The sequence below is a fragment of the Lactuca serriola genome, chromosome 6 (assembly GCF_051521515.1).
Source record: "Lactuca serriola cultivar US96UC23 chromosome 6, Lser_US96UC23_V15, whole genome shotgun sequence".
Classification (NCBI taxonomy): Eukaryota; Viridiplantae; Streptophyta; class Magnoliopsida; order Asterales; family Asteraceae; genus Lactuca; species Lactuca serriola.
The window spans coordinates 113,240,648-113,264,453 of NC_136413.1; the positions used below are offsets into that span (position 1 = coordinate 113,240,648).

At 36.5% G+C, this 23,806-nt stretch overlaps 1 protein-coding gene and 1 long non-coding RNA gene across 3 annotated transcripts; both read right to left on the bottom strand.

Moving 5' to 3' along the window:
* Positions 1 to 1,400: 1,400 nt before the first annotated feature.
* On the bottom strand, positions 1,401 to 4,591 carry LOC145056680 (uncharacterized). Its single transcript, XR_013685880.1, has 8 exons — positions 4,296 to 4,591; positions 4,023 to 4,123; positions 3,589 to 3,709; positions 3,348 to 3,494; positions 3,020 to 3,272; positions 2,765 to 2,905; positions 1,934 to 2,080; positions 1,401 to 1,752 (listed from the first exon to the last, which is right to left on the bottom strand). It is a non-coding gene; the product is annotated as an uncharacterized LOC145056680 (long non-coding RNA).
* A 515-nt stretch (positions 4,592 to 5,106) lies between these two features.
* On the bottom strand, positions 5,107 to 8,633 carry LOC145056679 (serine/threonine-protein kinase D6PKL1-like). Of its 2 annotated transcripts, none has more exons than XM_079004387.1 (3): positions 8,335 to 8,633; positions 6,213 to 7,699; positions 5,107 to 6,110 (listed from the first exon to the last, which is right to left on the bottom strand). In XM_079004387.1, the coding sequence occupies exons 2-3, from the start codon at positions 7,667 to 7,669 to the stop codon at positions 5,336 to 5,338; spliced, it is 2,232 nt and encodes a 743-aa protein (XP_078860513.1). In that variant the 5' UTR covers positions 7,670 to 7,699; positions 8,335 to 8,633; the 3' UTR covers positions 5,107 to 5,335. The 2 variants fall into 2 exon arrangements, with proteins under 2 accessions (XP_078860513.1, XP_078860512.1); XM_079004386.1 differs by having other exon boundaries at positions 6,213 to 7,753.
* Between the last annotated feature and the right edge of the window lie 15,173 nt (positions 8,634 to 23,806).

The following is a 23,806-nucleotide window of genomic DNA, read 5'->3' on the forward strand; positions in this document are numbered from 1 at the left end:
ATCATATCAACCTAATTTTTTATCATTATATACTGACAATAAAATTTATAAATTTACACAACAAATATACATATTTCGAATTTTGTAATATTATTATACCTTACAAAATACAACTCCATCCAAAATAATTTTCGTCAGTAATTTCATCCATAATTTCAACAAATTTAAATTTGTATTTTCTTTATATAAATTTTTTTAATGATCCTAATTTTTTTTCCTACAAAAATATATCAAACATTTACGTCTTAGATAATGTTGCCCCATTATAATTATTACTTTCCAAAAATATATCCGTTTAATGAAGAATTTGATATAATGAAGGAAGTAAATGTTAATTAAAATGAGATATATATTCCATAATTATTACATGAGTTTACTAAAAAAAATTAATATCAAGGTGTAAACATTAAGCATTTTTAAAATGAAATTTCAAAATACATACAAACATTGATGTTGCACAATGAAATATAAAATTGAATAGACTGAAAAAAACATAGTTATGAAAAATTATATAGTTATGAAAAATTATAAAGTAAGATAAAAATTATAAGATATTAGAAGATTTGTAAAAAGTACAATTAATAAAAACGTTACAGTTATTAGAAAAAATAAGACCGTTAAGATTAGTAAAAATACAATATATAAACTAAATTATCACAATAGTAATGAAATGTCATTATTTAATATTTCATATAATTGAAAGATATACCAAATTACATTGATGATATACTAAAATTATTTAAAGTTGTGCCAAAACTAATGCAAGGTTCTTGCAACCACCAAATAAATAAGAACAAACATAAAAGTCAGCACTTATATTCATAATCAATTTAAAATAAACCAATCATGATTTAGAAAAGAATCTCCATTGATGATATACTAAAATTAAATCCATATAACATTTAACATTCTATAAATTATATTATATAACTTTATTTGAATAAATGATATAGTTGTCAATATTTAATGTAGTATAAAAAACGGTATATTGGTTGTCCATATATGTTTAAATTAGGTAATCTTATTATGGAATGAACGTCTAATTAAAATGCTTATAATTATATAACAATATCATAACTATATGAGACGATGAATGTCGTTCAACTAATAAAACAAAAAATGTTGTCTACAAAAAAGTTCTTCAATGATTATAGATATTTATCGTTTTCAATGTATTTTCTATACATTTCAATAATACCAACAACCATATATTTTTTTGTAATCATTATGTAATATCTTTAAACGATTATATGTTTTTTATGCGTTTCCCGCGTTTAACGCGGACTATAATCTAGTTATAAAGACAAATCTCAAACTACAATCTACATATCAAAACACTAAATTAAAAGTCGGAAGTTGAGAAAAATAATTATAAGTTTTAAAATGTATAAAACTAGGGAAGAACCCGCTTTGCGGGATTGAATTGGATTTCATTCTATTTCTTTTGAAAGAAAAATGTGATAGATTACAATTCTTTCAAACTCTTTAACAATAAAATCTATTATCACAATTTTAATCACAACCAAGGTAGTTTTCCTTACCTCAGACGGTGGTCCTAATGATGAATCAATCATAGTATATTGTTCAACCTATAAAGAGTACAAAACACAAAAAATACTGTCATTTGAAGGTGCCACCTGGAAATAAGTTTTAAATGCTACAACCAACAATCCAAATCTGATCATTTTTCCTTCAAGGGCAATTACAATGGCATTGCTATCACATGGTCAAATAATTCATTTTAGTTGTCACCTACAAAAAAAAAATGATTGTTCATATGAAAAAGTTTACAACGCATCACACTTGGTCATTTTGTTTAATACCAATGCCATTAGAATTTTATGTTAAGTCGAATGTGAAAGAGATTGGATAAATATTAAAGCATTATGAATAAATTAAATAGATTAAAGATGAAGGAATGTAGTTACATTACTTTTTATCAGCAAGCGCTGCCACCATTTGCGAAAATCAAATCCATTAACCTCATCTACGAAATTAAGCCAAACCTTTATCTACTCTTCGAAAAAGTGATTTTCCTTCGGTTCCCTCATTTAGTCTCATTTGAAATGGTTAGTTCAGTCTAGAAAAAGAAACAGAAAAATATCTTATGTAAAAAAAACACTTTATCCGGTCAGAGATCTATATGCATGAGAAGCTTTCTGCGTGACAATCCTAAATGAACAGTTATGTGAGCACAACATATAATGTAAACTCTATTATACAAGTATACCATTATAACAGGTAATTGGATATTTTAATGCTAACTGTTTATATCAAAGAATACTTGTTGGTTGTGTCGTATCCTCCACCAAAAAACAAATCCATACCTGAAAAGTAGCAAACAAAAACACCACTGGCTTGTTCCAAATGCTAAAGGATATGTCCGTGTAAATGGAAGGTTATTTTAGTAAATTCAACCAAATGAAAAGGCATTTGACTCGAAAGATTAATGTTTAAAGTTTTTTATTAAAGAGATTACGCTAATGTGAGTTGTGTCAAGTTAGTCAACACTTGTGGAATTGGTCCTCTTAGACTGTTGTTATTTAGCCTCTTGGTATAGTTCAAACTCCAAAAGTTCAATAAACTAAAATCATCATAGGTGATTATTAAAAAAAAAAAAGGTAAATAGCTAATTTTACTACTTAAAAATATTGTAAGGTGTTAATATTAGTTAAATAAGGACGACGATTTTATCCTTGTAGGAGTTGATAAAAGTAAAAAAAAAAACAACAACTAAACTTGTTTCAAAGGAGACATATATTACCAGTTACAACAACTGATGAAGAACCTCCAGAAGCAATATGGACAGCTTTCTTAACAGCTAGAGACTCAATAAATGAGGGAATACTCTGATGTTGTCAAGATCCATGTCTACCATACCCCCAACAGAGCATCCAACCAACATCTTTCAAATAAAAAAAACAATAAATCATATCAGTGGAAATATTGTTAAAACTGTTTGTTGGAATATAAGGGTAAAACGGTCATTAAAGTTAACAAAGGGGACAAAAAGTGTTACCAAAGGTGATTTTAGGGGCAAAATGGTCATGTTACATGAACTTCACACCACAGCGGATTTTTTTTTACCAGACTGCAACAAATAGCGTTCTTTTACTTTTTACTTTCATTTATTCATGTATTGTAGCATCTTTGATTAAAAATTAAAAAAAAATTAAAAAAAAAAAAACTAAAATCGCTTTAATGCAATGGTAAGCATATTTGGCGCTTCCAACAATGTCAATTCCTTTTTGGCTTTCTCATAGGATTTACACCTATAAGTTAAAAAGTTAATAAATAAATAAATAAATAATTTTAAGGTAAGATTAGATGAGAGATTTTGAACAAACCTGCTGCATTTGTACTTTTTTTCACCATCTAGTACTTCAGTGCATGTAAGCTTCTTCAAGAGTTGCTATATCACCTTCAATTTCAACAGTGAGATCCATCATCCGCTTATGTCGCTATGATTTTCCACCACATTTCATGCACTTTATCTACAATTCAAAAGCCACAGTAGCTTAAGAAATTAGAAGCTTCTTGTGTTTTAGATAAAGATGATTTGAAGCAGTTAATAAAAGACATTGTTACCTTAGATCTCAGATAACCACCAAATGTAAGTCCGATTAGAGTTGTTTCTTCTTCTAAGGAGTTGGAAGATTTTGTTCCAGCTTCCTTAAGACTGGCGGATTGCAAAGTATCAATAGCATACCTGTAATAACATCACTTGATAACTGAGTCAACTGAGTCAACTCACTAAGAGATATTACATCAATTTAAATGGCATAAATAATAAATGCAAAAGTATAAGTCACTTTATCTTAAAAATTCATGTGCATCTTCTTCTTTCCCATGGCCAAGATTGCTTCACCGGAAGACCTTCAATCGATCATCGTTTTTCAGAATTTCTGATAATCGATCATCGTTTTTCAGAATTTCTAATAATCGATCTTTGCAAGTCGATGATGATAGAAGCGTGAAAGGGAAAGAGAAGTACAAGCACCGATTCAAAGTAAATCACATACCTCAACGCTTGTAGCTGCCTTTGACCCCATCATTCCTTCTTGCTCGTCTAAGATTGCTAGGATTTACTTCAATCTCAATGTGAAACCTCTGTATATCCAACCTGAGAAAGCAGCAGACAATTTAGATTTTATTTGGGCTTATCAAGTAAGGAAAGAAACCAACCGCATCTTAATTATAATACAAAATCGGTGATGATGTTGAACAGGTAAGCAACAGACAAACCCTAGAAATTTAGAAAAAAGAAATCGAGTCGACATATGCGAAGAATATACCCGAGATTAGGTAAACCGATCGGGAAATCAGAACATATCTAATTGCTTCGTTCTCTCGTTTGTGTCCTTCAGACGACAAATTAGAAGGGTGGAGAGGGTGATCTGGAGTTGCTTCAGACGGAAGCCGGTGGAGGATCAAACCAAGGTGGGGAAGGTGAGTAGTAGACGTAGAGAGATACAAAAGAAGAGAGAGGTATATGGACGGATGCTTAATTGCTTATTGAGTCGGTGGACATTAAGTGGAGGTGGACACTAATCTCTTTTCCATTGGCTTCTGTAACACGTGTATTTGTAGACACTTCCATATATCAACAAAAAAAATGTGGCTAACAGTGATCCAAAGGAAAGCAAAGCAAAAAAGCAAAAAAAAAAAAAAAAAAAAAAAAAGAAAAGAAAAAAAATCCCCACCAATGAGAAGCAAGTCCTGTTCACCTGCCCCTTCAAAATTAGTATATACGTGTAAATAAACATTAAAAACAAATAGTTACTTGAAATAACTTTTATATTACAAGTCTTTTGTTATAAATTAAAGCCTACAAGTTTGTGTTCTTAAACGAAATTTTGTTTCTTTAATTGATTTTCTTTTATAGAAATAAAAACTAAAACTTTTAAAAAGTCTCAAAAAATGGTTTATTGAATCTGCAGTACTACAGACAGTAACAATGTGCCAGTTATTGTTGTGTACTTGCATTAAAAAAAAAAAAAGTCACATTATATTTGTTCTCTCTCTCTCTCTCTCTCTCTCTCTCTCTCTCTCTCTCTCTCTCTTGCCATTTTGTCTTGGTTTAAACTTTGAATAACGAAGAGACCCTTCTAAGGAATTGGCAAAAAATTATCTAAGAATAGCATATGCAGTAATTATATGCTTTACAAGTCATTAATTATAAACCATTTTGTTGCATCTTCAACCACATTTACATTATGTAGTAGAAACTACAGCAAAGAAGATACATTATGTCTAATACAAATACGCATCAAGACACAATATGTCTGATACATACATTGTATAAATCTGATACTGTATCAGGCACAAGACAAGGCTAAAACAGCTCAAATTGGAGGTTCCCTCCACCAACGCTATTACTCACTCCAACATCACAAGCTTCCGGAACCTCCGGCGGAACCGCACACCGTATCAAAGCCCAATTCAACCCATCAAAAAACGGGTGCCGCCTAATCTCCGCCGCCCCTCTCTGCGACCCCAATCGATTTTCCGGCGACTTCTCCAACAACCCTTTAATCAAATCCCTCGCCTGAAAACTAACAATCGGCGTTTCCGGAAACCTTAAAGTTTCCAAAACCACATTCGCTAACGTCTCATCATTCCCTAAACCTTTAAACGGTGTCCTCCCATACAAAAGCTCAAACAAAAACACCCCAAATGTCCACCAATCAACCGCACTTCCATGCCCATCTCCCTTTATAATCTCCGGAGCCAAATACTCGTGGGTCCCGACAAACGAATTTGACCGGGCCTCCGTCGGCTCCGCCACAAGTTGCGGGTAATGTGCTTTAAGGTCCGGTTTCGGTTTGTGGGCCCGGTGAGAGGTGAAACATGAGACTTGGCATGTGGGTTTGAGGCAAAACGGGTCGATGCAATTGGACCCCGCACATGGGCCCGAGACTCGTGGTGGGTCCGTGGGACCCGATTGGAGGAGAGTCGGGTTCACGGTGCAACGAAGAGAGAGGTCGAAATCGGTTAGCATGATGTGTCCGTCTTCTCGGACTAAAATGTTTTCTGGTTTTAGATCGCGATATACAATTCCAAGCATGTGTAGGTATTCTAACGCGAGAAGGACTTCCGCAACATAGAATCTGCATATAAGACGAAATATAAAAAGTAAATGGCAACATACTTTTACAATTATTTATTCCTCGTATTATAAAAAGTATATGGTAATATCGTATTTAGCATACCTTGCTGCTTGCTCATTATAATAACGATCCGGTTGTTTCTGTCTAAGAACATGAAGATCGCCACCCGGGCAATACTCCATAACCAAACACGATAAATTCTCGGATACAAAATGCGCATACAAAGTAGGTAAAAATGGATGATCCAAAATTCTCAAAATTTCTCTTTCCGTATGTGCCCTTGGCATCTTCTTCCTTCTTTCCAAAAACTCATTATCCATAACCTTAATAGCAAAAAGACAATTTGTCCCTACTAATTCCGCTAAATAAACCGTTCCAATGTCCCCACATCCAAGTTTTTTCAAAAGACTAAAATTTCTTAAACCCAAATACCCGTTTTGTTTCATGACACGATGAATTGCCTGCCATTTCATATCCATTGACATATGAGGTTTGTTGTTGATACTACACCTACTCATATTGCTTTCTTCACTAATGCTAGTGCTACTACTGTATTCACCAATGCTGCTATTTGAACTTTGGGTGAACTCTGATTTATCTCCATGTTTTGAATTCTGGTTGTAAAGACTCGACCCGGTTGGACCGCATCTGGTTTGGTTCGACCCGTTGGGTTCGTTTGGTGTTAAAGCACATTGGCATTTTTGGCATACTAAATGGCTTGTTTCGGGAACTGAAGGGGACTTCTTTTTCATGATAAGTTTCTTTAATTTCCCTTTTCGCCTTAGCTTAAGGGTTGCTTTATTTATAGGCTTACTTGGCTTAGATTCTGGTTCGCGTAAAATCTCGTTTATCCGAAGGGTAGTTTCGTCTTTTTTTGTTGGCTTTTTCGTGGTTGATTGAAGAAAAGACTGTGGAAGATCGGGTTTTGACTTTATTTTAAAATCTTGTTGTTCTGGAAGCATTTTTCTTGAAGAACTGGATGTGCTTTCTTCACTTGGTTTAACTGAGGTGTGGACATTTGGTGGCTTGCTGGCGGCGGCGGGAGGCTCCGGCGGCTTTGATGTCCTCTTCATGGTGGTTATATCTGGTTTTCTGGTGTCAGAGAAGGCGGGAGATGGCGGCAGTGATGACCTGTACATGGTGGTTATATATGGTTTTCCGGCGTCGGAGAGGGCGGGAGAGCCTGGCAGCTTTGATGATCTTTTCATGGCGGCCATTTCCGACGCCTGAGAAATGCATTGTCGACGGAGTGCCTGTTTTAGGGATACGGGTTCTGGGTATGCTGAAGAAGAAGAAGATGATGTACTCATTCTCATTGGTTTCTTTGATGGGTTTCTTCTTGGTGTATTGGCACCTGTTTCATCTAAAGTGAAGCCATGAAATGATGTTCTGACATTAATGGCCTCAAAGAGCTTGTTGATATCATCTTCTATTGATTTAGTGTACACTTGAGGCTTTTTCCCTTTATCGTTTGCTGTTTTTTGGTAATTTTTCTTGGAAAAGTTACTTGATTTAGGATCATCCTCTAACTCCACAATCTCACAAGTACCAGACCCCATTTCTTTATAAACAGTATGCAAAGAAGAGCCCTGATTTAGTCATATCATCGAAGTCTTTAAGTCAGTTCAGAAATACATCAATTCCTGCAATGGGAGATAAAATTAAGCAGCAAAAATATATAGAATTTCCTGATAAGTAACAGAGGTGCATATAGTTTATATGCCAAATTATCTTTTTTCATATTCAAATATACTGAATTACTGAAAGTAACAGCTGATTATGATATAAGCACTGAAACAGAAAAGCATCCGACACATATATCGACCAATCAAAATGTGAAAAGATGTAACGCATAGCAAGAAAACAGAAAAACGATACTATTCTACATCAGAATTGAAGAATGCAGAACATCAACAATTACAAAACTAACCCTCTAGCACTATATGTTATAATCACAGCGAAAAAATAGTGGTTGTAATTTGTGAACATCAAGAGATCTAATACTCCTAGAAAGCCATAGAAGAAATGAAGAAATTTAAATTGAATAGCGTAGTAAGACATTGAAATAAACTTGTTTAAACGCATATCGGTTATAAAATTGATAACCATCAAAATCAGTATAAATAGTCAAAATTAATTCATGTATCATCAAGCAAAAATGCGCAAGATTTAATGGTTCAAGAAACAAAACGCTGAGATTGCAATGAAGGACAACGGAACAAACCTCAAGAATCTGATACCGGTAAGCTTCAAATCTGCAAAAGAAGTAAAAAGTGGATCGAGAATAGACGATAACTTAGATGAATGAGAGATCTGGGGAGATGAAAAGAGGAGTTGAAAATTGAAGTTTTGAAAAGTTAGGGTGGAAAAACACAGAGAGAATGGGAGTGTGTGAAAGTAGAAACCCTAGCGAACGGTGGGTGGAGGTTTGGAGTTCGAGGTGACAAAGAGAAGAGCAAGGTATCCTGATGAGAGAGATGGAGGTGTGAATATCGAATACAGTGAATAGTATTTTATTGGAAAGCAATGTTTGAGTGTGATGTATCTTAAGCGGATCGTAGATGGTATAAACATTACTTGGACCCACTTGCACCAAAATGAACAACAAAGGCATTTATTTCATATATATAAAACAAAATAAAACATAATTATTAGTTGAGCTTAATAGATTAATATCATTTAGATTTTGTTTGAACATAAAATATGTGTTATTATTTGTATATGAAATGTGTTATATGTGTTTGGTTTGCCGATGAAATCTAAAGAAATCAATATATTGTTTTGGGAGTTTTTTAATAAATAGGTGTTTTTGAACAACTTATTTACCTAGTAAGTATATTTTTAAAATTATTTACTTTTAAACTTAGGTCCCTTTTAATAATTGATGACCGAAAAAGATATGTCTTAAGAAATCCCGACTAAGGAAGAAAACCATGTTGTTTGATTGTACATCTGACTGAATGTGTTGACTGATGAAAAATAACTATTTTACTTCGCTGCTCTATATAGTAATGGATGAAATTGCTGAAGAGTTATAAAAACATACATTTTTAAACACAAATTTGATTAACATTTGAAATATATATATATATATATATATATATATATATATATATAATAATATTTTTGTACCTAAAATTCCCTTACTCATGAAAATGTCATAAATAAGAAAATAAATTAACAATACACCAATTAGCAAGTCAAAACTTTTTAAGTTGATCAACAAGCAGTTTACTGATTACAAAACCATTAATGGACACTTGTATCAAATTAACCCCTAACTTCTTGTCATTTGGATCATCAAAACCTTAAATTCTTGCAATCACTACAAATCTTGATCCTTCACTAGAGTTTCACTTCGAATTTCAACTCCATTTACCTAACATGAGTTTTGATAGATTCCAGGAAATTGATCGACAGATGATACTGTTATAAAGAAAATGTGTCAGGGAACTCATCTTTCTTGCTCATTGTCATTCTCTCCACAAGCTTACCATTAAACCAAGTCATGTTTTTGATGTTTAAAACAAATGGTTTTATGACTTTGTTTTTGGTAGAATAATAGGATCAACTACAATCCGAAACAAAAGAGTAAACTACAAACTCATCATGTAATGATGCTAATAAGCAATCTATGATATTGGGAATTACAATGTCCATATGTACTTTTACAAAAATTCCCTTAAATCTTGCCAAGATTAATCTCAAGTTCTATAACGAATCTATAAACATAATTGTGAAAACTATAGATGAACAACTAAACAACATTTTTAAAAATTGGTGAATTCAAAAGTTATAATTTCATCATAAAATCCTTTATTCAAATAACCTATAAAATTGATGAATTAGAAAGTTGCAATTGCATCATAAATCTTTAACTTAATGATGTGTTGTCAACTGTAAACAAGTGAAATCGATGTGATTAAGAAGGTACCTGAATCGATTTATGTGTTTCTGTGGAGTCAGAGGAACAGCAAAAAATCGGAAAACAACCAACAAAAATTCGGACACAAGCAAAAAACGCAACTGAGAAGAGGGAAGTCTGATGGGTTTTGATACATAATATATATATTTTTTCAAAAAAACGGCAACAAAAGCTTTAAAATTTGCTTATAAATTTCGAGTATATAACAAAACCAACTCATCAAGGATCCTTTTAAAGAGGTTATAATGATATTAAAACAACCATAGGGTGTTTGAGAATAACAAATTTTGAAGCCTTTGTACCCTCTTGGATTTGGGGTGTTGAAGTAATGGCAATAACAAGAAGCGTGATCTTCTCTACAAGTAATCCACCAACAAAAATAAAGTACAGAAAATGCTAGTTTTCTTCTTGTATGGTTTTTTCTTTAAGCCTTTAAGTGCTTAATAAAATAAAAACTAAAAGGGAAGCCACAAAAGCACCAAATTCTTCACAAAACAAAATTCAAAAGAAGAGATGAAGAAGAGCCAAATAGCTACGACTTTTTGAGAGGCTTTTAGAGAGAAGGCCACTATGGCAGCCAACCATGGTGGGCACCGCCCAAGTTGTTTCTTCTGCTGCCACCAGCCACCATGAGGAGGTGGTTGTGTGCGTGATTTAGTGTGTATATGAACATATTTCATGGGTTTAATGTTGTATGGATCTCTCTTGGCCAGGAAACGGAAGGAAACACGTCACCACCACCATGAGGTGGTGGCCGCCATTTTCTGCCGCCGTTCCGCCACTGCTAGCCACCATCTCGGGTGTTTGTGGGCTTTCAGGTGCGTTTGAATTGATGTTTGGAATGCTTTTGGTGTTGCTTTGGCCCAAGATCATAACCACTACCACCATGAGGTGGTGGCTGGTGTCGTGAACCACCGCCAACCACCACTGCCCGAGGTGGTAGTGGGTGGTACCCGACTTGATTAGACTTTAATTAATGTAAAAACTTAACTATTGGATTAATTGGTTTTGTGATTTGGTTGGAAACCCTAATTAGGGTTTAGAAAACCCTAATTTTGGAAATGTGTATTTTGGATTTGTCGGGACTCGCGCTTGGACTGTTGGATTTGGAATTTAAAATTATGCCCAACCTTTTTGTATGTTTGGTTTAGCGGAGAGATGTACTTAATGGATTAAGTCCTTAATGGGTTAAGTAGGAACACTTAACCCTAATCGTCATTTTATGTGAAAAACCCTAATTGGGTTTGGGTTCTTGTTGGGCCATTTCTTGGACTACATTGTTGTGGGCCTTTGTGGGCCAAATGAAAACATGTTTATGGGCTAAGGAAATTATTGGGCTTTAGGATAAGGCCCATTGGAAAGGCTTGGGCCCAATTTGGAAAATTTGGCCATAGGTGGACCATAATTAAGCCTTGATGATTATGAGATATTGGACCATCGGAATGCCAAATGTTTAGACTAGGATAAATGGTTGGGCTATAAGATAAGTCCATGTAGAGTTTTGGGCCCAATTTGGAAAATTGGGCCATATGTTGGTCCTTGGTTCATTGATTGGTTTTTAGGCCTTCAGAGAGTGTGTTTGGACCTTGGTTTTGGACCAAGTTAAGTTAAGGGTAAAATAGTATTTTTACCCCAAGCATGGACTTATGGTTATGTATTGGAACCCAATTATTAATTGGGTGTTGTTTTGATGCTAACAGTTCAGAAATCTATCAACCAGCACCTGGAGTTTTATCCGCGGGACTTCAGCAATGCGAGGTGAGTCTCCTCACCATACCATGGGTCTAAGGCACCAAGGTCGGCCCATTTATCTAGTTGTGATGATTATTGCAGATGTGATATTGATACATTATGTATTTATATGAAGACCATGTGGGGGTTCCCATGTCAAGTAGTTATATATGTGGTATGCTAGTTGATCGTGTGGTATTTGATATGCTAGTTATCTTTGTGATACTTGCATGGAAGACCCCGAGGGGTTCCCGAGGCAGTTGGACATAAGACCATGTGGGGGTCCTATGGCATTCCAGGCTAAGACCATATAGGGGTTCCCATGGCAGTGGGCTAAGACCATGAGGGGGTTCCTATGGTACCCGATGTAAGACCTTGGAGGGTTTCCAAGGCATTCTTTGTCACACCCCCAAACCAAGGATGGCGGAAACGTTCGGGGGTGGAGGACTTCATGTATAGTATCACAACAATGAGTATAATAGTGCTCAAAGTAAATACAACCATTATAAATATAATCAAGAAAGTTACATGGTTTTATAGGAGTACATGTTTCAAAATCGATTACAATATAATGACAAAATGTTTTGAGTTACACCGAAGCATTCCATCCTCAAAAGCTGGTAGTCACCTATTTCTATTGGTTACCTGAGAATACAAGTAGATTTTGAAAGAGTGTTAACAATTAAGTTGGTGAGTTCATAAACTTTTGTATGAAGAGTTGAAAAAAACTTTCTTTGTAAATGTAATGTTTGCACAAGAAAAATCCATTATTTACCTTATAATATAAGTTATAAAACCCATTTTGAACGTAGAGATCCCCGTAAACTATGGTTGTCGTTATTTCCCTATGTGAGTTATTATAACTAGGGGTGAGCATTTGGATCGGTGGACCGGACCGTTTTTTTGGACCCCCAGGCCGGTTCTCAGTTCTAAGATTTCTATCCGGTCCGATCCGGTTTTTACCGGGCTTAGAAACGGACATGTTTAAGATTTCTGTGATGTTTTTTAAACACTCATAACTCATTCGTTTTAAGTCGGATTTGACCTGCGGTTTTTTCCAACATTTAATTTACAGTTTGTAGATGAATTTAGACTATAATTTTGTTTATTTTGGTATTATAGTCACTGAGTTACAATCCTTCAAAGTAGAGCTATCAAAGCTGAAAAAATTCAGCTTTTCAACAAGATTTTGTAATCTGTGACGTTTTTTAAACACCCATAACTCATTCGTTTTAAGTCGGATTGACCTGTGGTTTTTTCCAACATTTAGTTGATAGTTTGTAGATGAATTTAGACTATAATTTTGTTTATTTTGGTATTATATTCACTGAGTTACAATCCTTCAAAGTAGAGCTATCAAAGCTAAAAAAATTCAGCTTTTCAACAAGATTTTGTAATCTGTGACGTTTTTTAAACACCCATAACTCATTCGTTTTAAGTCGGATTGACCTCCGGTTTTTTCTAACATTTAGTTTACAGTTTGTAGATGAATTTAGACTATAATTTTGTTTATTTTGGTATTATATTCACTGAGTTACAATCCTTCAAAGTAGAGCTATCAAAGCTGAAATATTTCAACTTTTTAACTATTATTTTAGACTATAATTCTGAATTTTATATATTTTTGACAGATAAATCATATGAAAGGGATCTTGGTGAACTTGATTTTGTATGTTATTTGCTTTTATTTGGAAAATTAATTTGGTAAGTTATAATATTATAACATCAATGTAGATTAGTTATGCATGAAACGGAAACGTAATCATTTTTACAAGTTGTATCGTATCAAACCCAATAACATATTCGTTTTAACGAGTTCTATCAAACCCAAAAACTTATTTTAACGACTTGTAATCTATGCAATTAAAGTTGTACCGGTTCAAACGGGTCCAAGAACCGGAAAACCCGGACTTGGACCCGGACACGGACACGGACACAACTCATCCGGTCCGGTCCACGATCCACGATATTCTCCAAAACCGGTCTGGTCCAAGAGTCGGTCCGGTCCGGTCCGGTTCGGTCCAAATGCTCACCCCTAATTATAACCATACTGATTGACATAGTAACCTGTGACGACGTTCTTCAGGCGTCGGAATGTTATGACATTTGTCACCCCAAACCTGGCGGTCTAGCTCTAAGGTGTGAGTTTTCAATCCCAATATAGATCTATATACAAGTATCACGCTCTCCTTACAAGAGACTTCTATAACTAAAGGATTTTTAACCAATACTCTAGGAGTACAATGAAGTAATGCCTCACAACTGGACTTAACGAGTTTACGTATAGTGTAATTGATAAACCTTTTTGTAGTAAGAATATAACCTTCCTTAGTAAGTTGGTAGAGTTGATGTAACATAAACTATACCTATTATAGTTTATCATGTATGTTATAGTGGCGGAACAACTCTTTTGTAGTGAAAACTGAATCGTTTGTAGTGATTAGTAATGTAACAAAGCATAAACTATACTTGTCATAGTTCATCTTGTATGTTTGTAATGAATGAAAACCCTTATAATGAATGAATATTTATGTTATTCAAGTGTAACTTAATAGAAAACACAAGTAAATAATATATTCATCATGGATAAACATTTTTCTCAACACATTACAAAGTGTTAATAACTTGTAAATTGTTTGTATCTAATTTTTACTTTTCTGTCACTGTTTTTGTAAAAATCACAGAAAAATCATCGTGAGTCGAAATTTAAATCCGTAAACTCTGGAAGTTCAGAAAATGTGTCTAGTGTACTCACAATTTTTATTATCATTTTTAATAATTCCTAACTAGTGTCAAAATGACCATTTTCACTGACTGGTCCGAAATCTTTGCTACAGTAATAGACAGTTTTGTAAAAATAACCATAAATTGTAGAAAAATCATATGAACATGTGCAAGTAGTAATTTGAAAGGTAAAACCCTGAATTATTTTCATATTGAACAATTTTGAAAGTTATGGAGTTCAATATGGTTAAAATAGTTCGCGATTGAGCCATAACTTTTTTGTTGAAAGCTGTCATTTGAGTTTAAGCATGTTTTGGTGTTGTAACTTGTATTCTCCCCCCTAAAATTAGAAGAAAACGTGAAAAGTTGGGGGTATGAACTCACCTTGAGTGATTCCCTGAGATGGATGGTTGAAGGAAGGAGGTTTCCAAGTCAAGAAAACTTGGAGAATGCTTGAGGATTTGAAGATCCTAAGAACAAATATGACGATATTTGTATAAGGAATCCATGATTTGAGTGAAGGAGTGTATAATATTTGAGAGTGGAAATGAAAAGCTTACCAAATGTGGAGGAAGATTTCGTGACTTCCTGGAGTTCTTGTTTCCAGGGAGAAATAACCGAGAAGGAAAGAGAGAGAGAGAGAGAATTTTTTTTATCTTTGAATGTGATTAATGAAACTTTTGGGGAGTGTGAAGGATATAGATTTTGTATGGATTTAGTGTAAGAAATCTGATGGAGTGTTTTAGGGGAAAAGATCTTGACTTGACTAGGTACTATGTGAATAGTGACATAAAGCATGAATAGTGACTTGATGTTGTCATAGCTTTATTGGAAAGGTCAACCACTCTTAGATAATATCTTGTACAAAAGATATTATCTATAGTAAAGATTTCCCCAAAATATGATTAAAATATGAATTTATAGGGTTTAATATGTTAAAATATGAGTTTGGGTGAAAATCCCCCGTCAAAATCATCAAAAATGGGCTTAAAACGCGAAAGTGGTCAAAAACCGGGATGAAGAGGCGAACCTACGAAGTTCTGAGGGTCAGAATCGAAGGTTCGGTCCAAGAAGGTTGAGACCCGAAGATGGGTTCGGTCCGAGAAAGCTCGCATGAGAAGTTCGTCGAGTGGGAAGCGAGAATGAGGTGAGCCGAGGACCGAAGGCGAGATGAACCGAGAGAAGGTTCGGTCCGAAGTGGCATGAAGCGAAAGGATGTTTTGACCTTAGGGAGGGTTCGACTCTAGGGCTTCGATCCTGAAGGTACTTCGGTCCTAAAAGTGGCTTCGACCCTACATTGTTATTTTTCAAATAATCATCCCGTTTCGAGTGGTTTTTAACTAAGTTAAGGATCAGGATGCCCCGAGTGATTATAAAAAGTGAAAAGTGATTTTGAGAGAGATTTGGGAGAGAGAGAGAGAGAGAGAGAGAGAGAAAGAGAGAGTGGGAGATATTGAGAGAGACTTTGTTTGTGACCTTTGTTAGTGTTTAGCCTATTAATGCAAGGCTTGTAAGCCCCGTTAAGCCTCATTATGAATGTTATACATCCCTGAAGGGTGTGTAATAGTGTTTTATCGAGTCGTTACAACACTTACCCTGTTTAGGGTTTAGATTTTCTGAACATATGAAACCTCTAAATGATACTTTGTAGTAACATAGAGAATTGTTCACTAGTATTTTTAGAGTAAGCCCTAACATATAAGAGCTAGTTGAGTGGATCGGTTTGACTTGTTTACTTTATTTGACTTTGACTTAACCAGGAATTGATGGTTGTCACATCATCCCCCGTTAGAAGGAATTTCGTCCTGAAATTTGCGTTTTGACTGGGGAATTAAGAGTTGGGGAAAAGATGCGGGTATTTTTGTTTCATCCGGTCTTCGCGTTCCCAAGTGAACTTGGGTCCTCGCTTAGCGTTCCATCGGACCTTCACAATGGGAATGCGACTTTGTTTTGTTCTTTTGATCTCCCGGTCCATGATTTCTACCGGTTCTCCCACGAAGTGGAGACTCTCGTTGATTTCAATCTCGTCAAGAGGGATAACAAGAGTCTCGTCAGAAAAGCACTTCTTTAAGTTGGACACATGGAAGGTAGGATGTACATTTTTGAGCTCTTATGATAGTCGAAGCTTGTATGCTACTGGGCCAATCCTAGCGAGGATCTCTAATGGCCCGATATATCTCAGAGTCAACTTTCCTTGTTTACCGAAACATATCAAGCCTTTCAAGGGCGAGACTTTTAACAACACTTGATCTCCAACCCGGAATTCTAAAGGATTTCGTCGGTTATCCGCATATTTAGATGGTGTATTTCAAGGCTTCCTAGTAGATATGAAGTATAATGAAGGGATACTTACGATATGGAGGCTTGAAAGGGGTGATTTTGGCCAAGAACACTAGTGTGTGTTCTTGGTTTTCTTGGTGTTTCTTGAAGATGTAAGAAAACATGATTTCCGTGGATGAAATCAATGAATGAAGCTAGTTAAGAAGGTGTATCAACTAATCAAGGATAGAACACTTACATATATGAAGATCTAGGATGAAAAAGTTGGATGATACTTGAGAGGATTTGAAGAAAATCGGCCAAGGAAAGAAAGAATGGAAGAAATTAGGGGATCTTATATATAGGGGTGAGTTTACGGCCCACTTGGAGTTTACAACCGTAAACTCTAAGTGTTGTGGCCGTGAACTCTTGGTGGTGATGGTTAAGACATGTATGTTGTTCAGTGGCTCTAGCAGGTACTTCCTAACACTCATTCCTTGAGTGTATTGGGCTCCGAACACTCAAACAGACTCTAAACAGTGCCAAAGGATAGCAGGAGTGAGTCTGACTTTGACTGAATTGGATGGCTTTTAAGCAAAAATTTTCGGTTTGTCACAGTATTCGGCCTTGACGTTGGCGCAGGTCAGGCACTTGCTCACAAAGGTAGCAATTCCGACGTTCATGTTCGGCCACCAATAGAGTTTCTTGAGGTCCATGTACATCTTGTCTGAACTGGGATGAACGGAGTAGCGAGTTTTGTGTACTTTGTTCATGATGAAGTCCCTGAATCCACCAAACTTGGGTGTCTATATGCGATTTATGAGATAGCGTATTCCGTCACCCTTGATTTCTAGGTTCTTATCCATCCCTCTTAAAGCTTCACCTGTCATGTTTTCTGGTTTCAGGGCTTCCAGCTGAGCCTCTTTAATTTGTGTAGACAGGTGTGAATCGATTGTCATGGTTAACGCCCTTACTCGACGACCCGAGTATTCCTTTCGGCTGAGGGCGTCAGCTACTACATTTGCCTTGCCTGGGTGATAAAGAATTTTGCATTCGTAATCATTTAGTAGTTCTACCCATCGATTTTGCCTCATGTTGAGCTCCTTTTGATTGAGGATGTGCTGAAGGCTTTTATGATCGGTGAAGATAGTACACTTCGTCCTGTAGAGTTAGTGCCTCCAGATATTTAGAGCGAATACAACTGCCCCCAGTTCGAGGTCGTGTGTGGCATAATTAACCTCGTGTGTTTTTAGTTGTCTCGAGGCGTAAGCAATGACCTTTCCTCTTTGCATCAACACACACCCTAGACCTTGGTTTGACGCGTCGCAGAAGACCACAAAGTCTTTGGTTCCCTCTGGTAGGGATAAAATTCGAGCACTGCACAGGTCTTGCTTTAATGTTTGAAACGTTGCCGCTTGTTTCGCTCCCCAGTCGAAGGTTAACCCCTTTTGGGTAAGGGTGGTAAGTGGTTTGGCGATCTTGGAGAAGTTTTCGATGAATCTTCGGTCAGCGAGGCCTAAGAATTGACTGATTTTGTAGGCATCCTTGGTGCTGACCAGTTCTCGATCGCCTTGACCTTGGAAGGATCCATGTGTATCCCTTCCTTGCTAACCACGTGACCGAGGAAACCCACTTCTCAGATCCAGAATTCGCACTTTGAGAATTTTGCATATAATTTTTCCTCCATTAATGTCTTTAATACTTGTCATAGGTGTTGGTTGTGCTCTTCCTTGCTCCTAGAATAGACCGGTATGTTGTCTATGAAGACAATCACAAACTTATCTAAGTAGGGCCGACATACCTGGTTCATCAGTTCCATGAGCACCGTATGCACGTTTTTTAATCCGAAGGGCATCACTACAAACTCCTAGTGACCGTACCGGGTTCTGAATGTCGTTTTAGGAACATCCTTCTCCTGGACCCGTATTTGATGGTATCCCGACCTCAGATCAATTTTTGAGAACTAAGTTGCTCCTTGGAGTTGGTCGAAAAGGTCATCAATCTGGGGTAGAGGGTATCGGTTTTTGATAGTAAGCTTATTTAGCTCGCGATAGTCGATGCACATGCGGAACGATCCATCCTTTTTTTTCACGAACAGAACTGGTGCTCCCCAAGGCGAGAAGCTTGGTCTGATGAATCCTTTGCTTAGCAGTTCGTTTAGTTGGTTGGATAGTTCTTGCATCTCGGCTGGCGCTAGGCGGTATGGCGCTTTGGCTATGGGGGTAGCTCTGGGAATTAGGTCGATTCGGAATTCAACTTGTCGTGCGGGTGGAACTCTGGGAAGATCTTTTGGGAATACATGGGGAAATTACAGACCTCCGGGATGTCCTTGATGTCTTTCACCTCCTGCTTCTCATTCACTACATGGGCTAAGAAGGCGTGGTATTCCTTGCGGAGATACTTTTGGGCTTTGACACAAGAGATGATTTGTAGGTTTGTACTAGGTTTGTCGCCATAGACTACGAGAGTCTTGCCATTTGGCAGATTAAGGCGAACGGCCCTTTCGCAACACAAAATGTCGGCACGATTAGAGCTTAGCCAATCCATGCCAATGATGATGTCGAAGCTTTTTATTGAGACCGACATTAGATCGATTTTGAATGGATGGTTATTTAGAGTGAGGGTACAGCATATGTATATATCGTCAGTGCTTTTTATCTTTCCATTTTCCATTTCTATGACGTACGTATCTTTTAGTGGTTGGGGATTTTGTTTTAGTGATTGTTTGAATTTGTGGCTAACGAAACTCCTCTCCGCTCCACTATCAAATAACATGCATGCATATGAGTTATCGAGGAGAAACATACTGGTTACCACCGTGGGATCTTCCATTGATTCCCCTTGCCCTAAGGCCAAGACCCTTCAGACACTGCCGACATTTGCATTTTTAGCTTTTGGGCAGTCCCTTTTGTAGTGCCCGGTCTCTCCACAGTCGTAGCAGGCTCGCCTTGCTCCAGCGTTGGAGGCAGTGGCGACTTGTTGGGTTGGCGGCTTGCAGAATCAGGCGGTATGCCCTTTCTTGTTGCAGTTGCGGCAATGCATCTTCTGACAAGGGTCGGTGTGGTGAAAGCTGAACTTGTTACGTTTGGGGAGGGTCCCAGCATATTGCCTCAGGGGTGCTGGAGCGGGGGGAGGGGGTAGTGGCAGCGTGCACCGACACTATTTGTTGCTTCTTGGTCAAATCCTGGGTCGGATGGCTTTTCTTGTTGTTCTAGAACTTTCTTTTGTTGTTTCCCCCTTTTGCTTGATCGGGGGTGGCTGCCATAGTGCTATGGCTGGCCCTATGGTCGATGAGTCGTTGTGATATCTGTTTGGCACTGTCAAATGTAGTTGGTCTTGAGGCCAACACGCTGCTTTGAATATGGGGAGTTAGTCCCCAGATGTATTTCTCCACCTTCTTACTCTCCGGGGTGACCAAACCGGGACATAGCATGGCCAAATCGCTGAACCTGGCCGTGTAAGATGCGATGTTAGAGCTGAGCATCTTGAGGCCCTAGAGTTCCTATTCCAATTTCTGGACTTCGCCCCTTCAGCAATATTCGGTGAGCATAAGGGCCTTTAAGTCCTCCCAGCTCATTGCATTCGCCACCAGAAGAGTCAAGGACTTTACATGACCGTTCCATCAGGTAAGGGCTCGGTCAGTGAAAGTGCAAGCTGCAAATTTGACCTTTCTAGCTTTAGGACATGAACAAATTTCGAAGACTGATTCGGTCTTCTCGAACCATTGCATTCGGACAATGACACCCCCGGTTCCATTAAAGGATTTGGGTTTGCCATTTGTAAAATCCTTGTAAGAACATTCTTTTGAACGCCTCTGACTGTCCCCCTGATTGGAGGTAGTAGCACCATTTCCCGACCCGCCAGTGCCGTTTGTACCAATTTGTGACATTGCAGCTGCCACCACTGCTGTTACGGCAGCTTGGAAGATGGTGGGGTCAAACTGTGGAGGTGGTGATGGAGATGATGGCGGAGGGGTGGTATGTTGTGGGAAGGTCGAGGATTTTTCCGCGGTGGCATAATTCTGCCACAAATTTGAAATCCTATGAACTGAGTTACTGAAACCTACAAATTGTGATTATAAAGCCTACCACATAGTGTGAGTAGTGTATTCACTAACTCACTAGGTTGTATTGGTCTATTAGCTATTAGGGCGACATGTAAGGTTTTCTGCCACCTCACATGACTCGCGAGTGGTTTCCTCCTTGTTCCTCCTTGACTCCTCCGTTGACTGTCCTAGTGAGGTGGTGTCTCTAGCTAAGTTGTCGGTGCGAGAATGGGAATGTCTAAAGAATCTATGAGAATACTTAATCTATTTCTAGTACTAAATTTTTAACTTGAGATCCTTATTGAATCTTTCTATAATCACATAGGGTATACAAATTATATATAACTCGGATCTAATAGACATTCGAATATGTGATACTACTCTAAATCCACATCCAAACAAGGAAAAGGAAGTGAAGCGAAACCACACATTCTAAGTCTATGAGATCTTTATTATATATAACTCTATGATGTATACACTTTGTAATTATAGGCCGATCAGTAAGGGTCTTTTAATTCTCACATAATTATTTATAGTTATTTAAGATACTCATATAGTATCTATGTTTTGGGTTTGATTCTTAAGTTTCTTGTTATTGTATTCTTTTAGTGTTGTTATTGGATAGTATCTTAAAATACTCATATAGTATTTTACTTTATGTTTTGTTCTAAAGAATTCTTTGGACCTAGAAATTGGTAAGTTCTAGGTTTGTCGCAACACCACTATCATTCCTGAACACACATTCACCATATCTCAAATAAATATAGTTGATATATTCATCCCAGATATGATTACATAACTGCCCAAGTTTGATTGTTGTGTCCAACAATTAAATACTTTTGTTCTGTTCTACTTGTGATACTTGTTCTAGAATGTATATATGTGAGCATGTATACTCCTGGATAATATTGATATATTTATAAGTATACTTTTAGACAGAGCACTTTGGCCCCATTGTATTTATAGTTGTATACCTTTTATAGGTTGATATACTTAGTTCACTACAAATAATGCTCTGATACCAATCTGTCACACCCCAAAACCGGAACGGCGGAAATGTTAGGGGGGTGGAGGACGTCATATGTAGTATCACAACAATTGAATAATAGTAATCAAAGCAAAAACATTTTTTAGTATAAACGTAAAAGTGTTTACATCGAGTTCAAAACATTACATGTTGTTATAGTATAATAGTATCAAAAGATAATACGGGAAACTACTGCTCCGTCTTCACGAACTCCGGGTGGCTACCTGTCTTAATATATTCCTGAGAATACAAGTATTTTGAAAGCGAGTATCAACTATAAAGCTGGTGAGTGCATAAGATTTAGTTTAAAGTAAAAAACTTCTTTGACAATTGAACAAGTCTGAAAGATTGACAAGAAAACCATATGTTTCCTTAAAGTAAAGTAATATTGAAACAAATTCCTCTATAATCATTTAGTTTATACTAATTGCATATAATCAATACAAGACGGATAGTCGGTTGTGTGATTCAGTCGTACCCCCACATCCAAACAAGGAAAAGGAAAGTGAAACTGGGTTCACATAATCTCCAATGTATCTAGTCTTCATTATATATAACCTTTCGTATAAACTGAAGGATTATAGTTATAATTAAAAGTAATCTATGATATACTGATTCTGACTAAGATATGAGTTAATATCCATGAAAACTTAGCTTATACACGTTATGATATAATCAAGATGGGGCGGATAATAAATTGTGGGGTTCTACCCTAGTTTCACATCCAAACAAGGAAAAGAAACTAAGTTAGAAATCTCACATTCTATTGCCTACCGGATCTTCGTTATATATAACTCGGGAATGTATAAGCGAGGAAATCATAATAATAACCTTCTTACGAATCCTTTATAATGAACTAGAATGCCTAGTTCATGTTACTAGAATACCTAGAAAATGTTACCATTGAACCTAGAAAAAACCCATATTCCCTAACTATTATCGAATTGTGGTTTTATCTCCGAAAACCGTTACACTGAAGGTTGGCGTATTGTGCTATGGAAAAGTTAGCTTGTAACTCTCCAAATGTACGACTTAACGAATGAATAAATATACTATGGAATAGTATACTTATTTTTATATCTCATAAAACCATTCTTGTGTTGGATATTATGCTATTAAAATAGCAAGTTCAATCTTAGTTCATAGTATAATAAATATACTATGAAAAGACTATAGTGCGATTGTTATGTTCCTCTGAATAGTACTCTGAATACTCTTTGAAAAGACTATCCTGTGATTCACTTAGTACATACTTATTATATATAATCAGAAACGGGCGGAAAGTTGATTGTGCGATCTTGTCGTACCCGCACATCCAAACAAGGAAAAGGAAAGCAAAACAGAGTTCACACAGTCAACCGTCTATCAGTTTCTCATTGTACATAACTTATATGTATATACTAAGCAATCACAGAAACTACTACCTATGTTCTTGTTATGTTTGGGTGTTGGTACTATGTGTGCATACCCACCTATGATTCGTGTCGTGGTACTATGCTCACATACCCATGTTAACTACAGGTACAATATCGTGCCCAGGTACCCCTTTTATATGTATGGTACATTGAAAGATGTACCTTTTTGAGTTCTTTATATTTAGTTCGTATTATTGTTCATACTTTCTGAATAGATAAGACTAACAAGTATTAGATCTCTATGTATTGCTATGACTTCAATGAACTACCAAGTGATAAGTATGGATCTACCAAGTAATGAGCATTGACTCTCTAACTATACTCCCTATAGTTTACTAGTAAGTTCTCTGTAACTGATTGACTGAACTGAACTGAACTGACTTAACATGAAAGAATACCATTGCTACCCAAGGTATTAAACAGGCTTCTAGAACTTTTATAACTACATAGATGTACATAAAATACAATTAATATTTAAACGGCATTCGGACAAACAACCTTACTCTGAGCCCACATCCAAACAAGGAAAAGGAAATAAAGTTGGTAGTCAGTCCTAAGTCCTTTAAACAC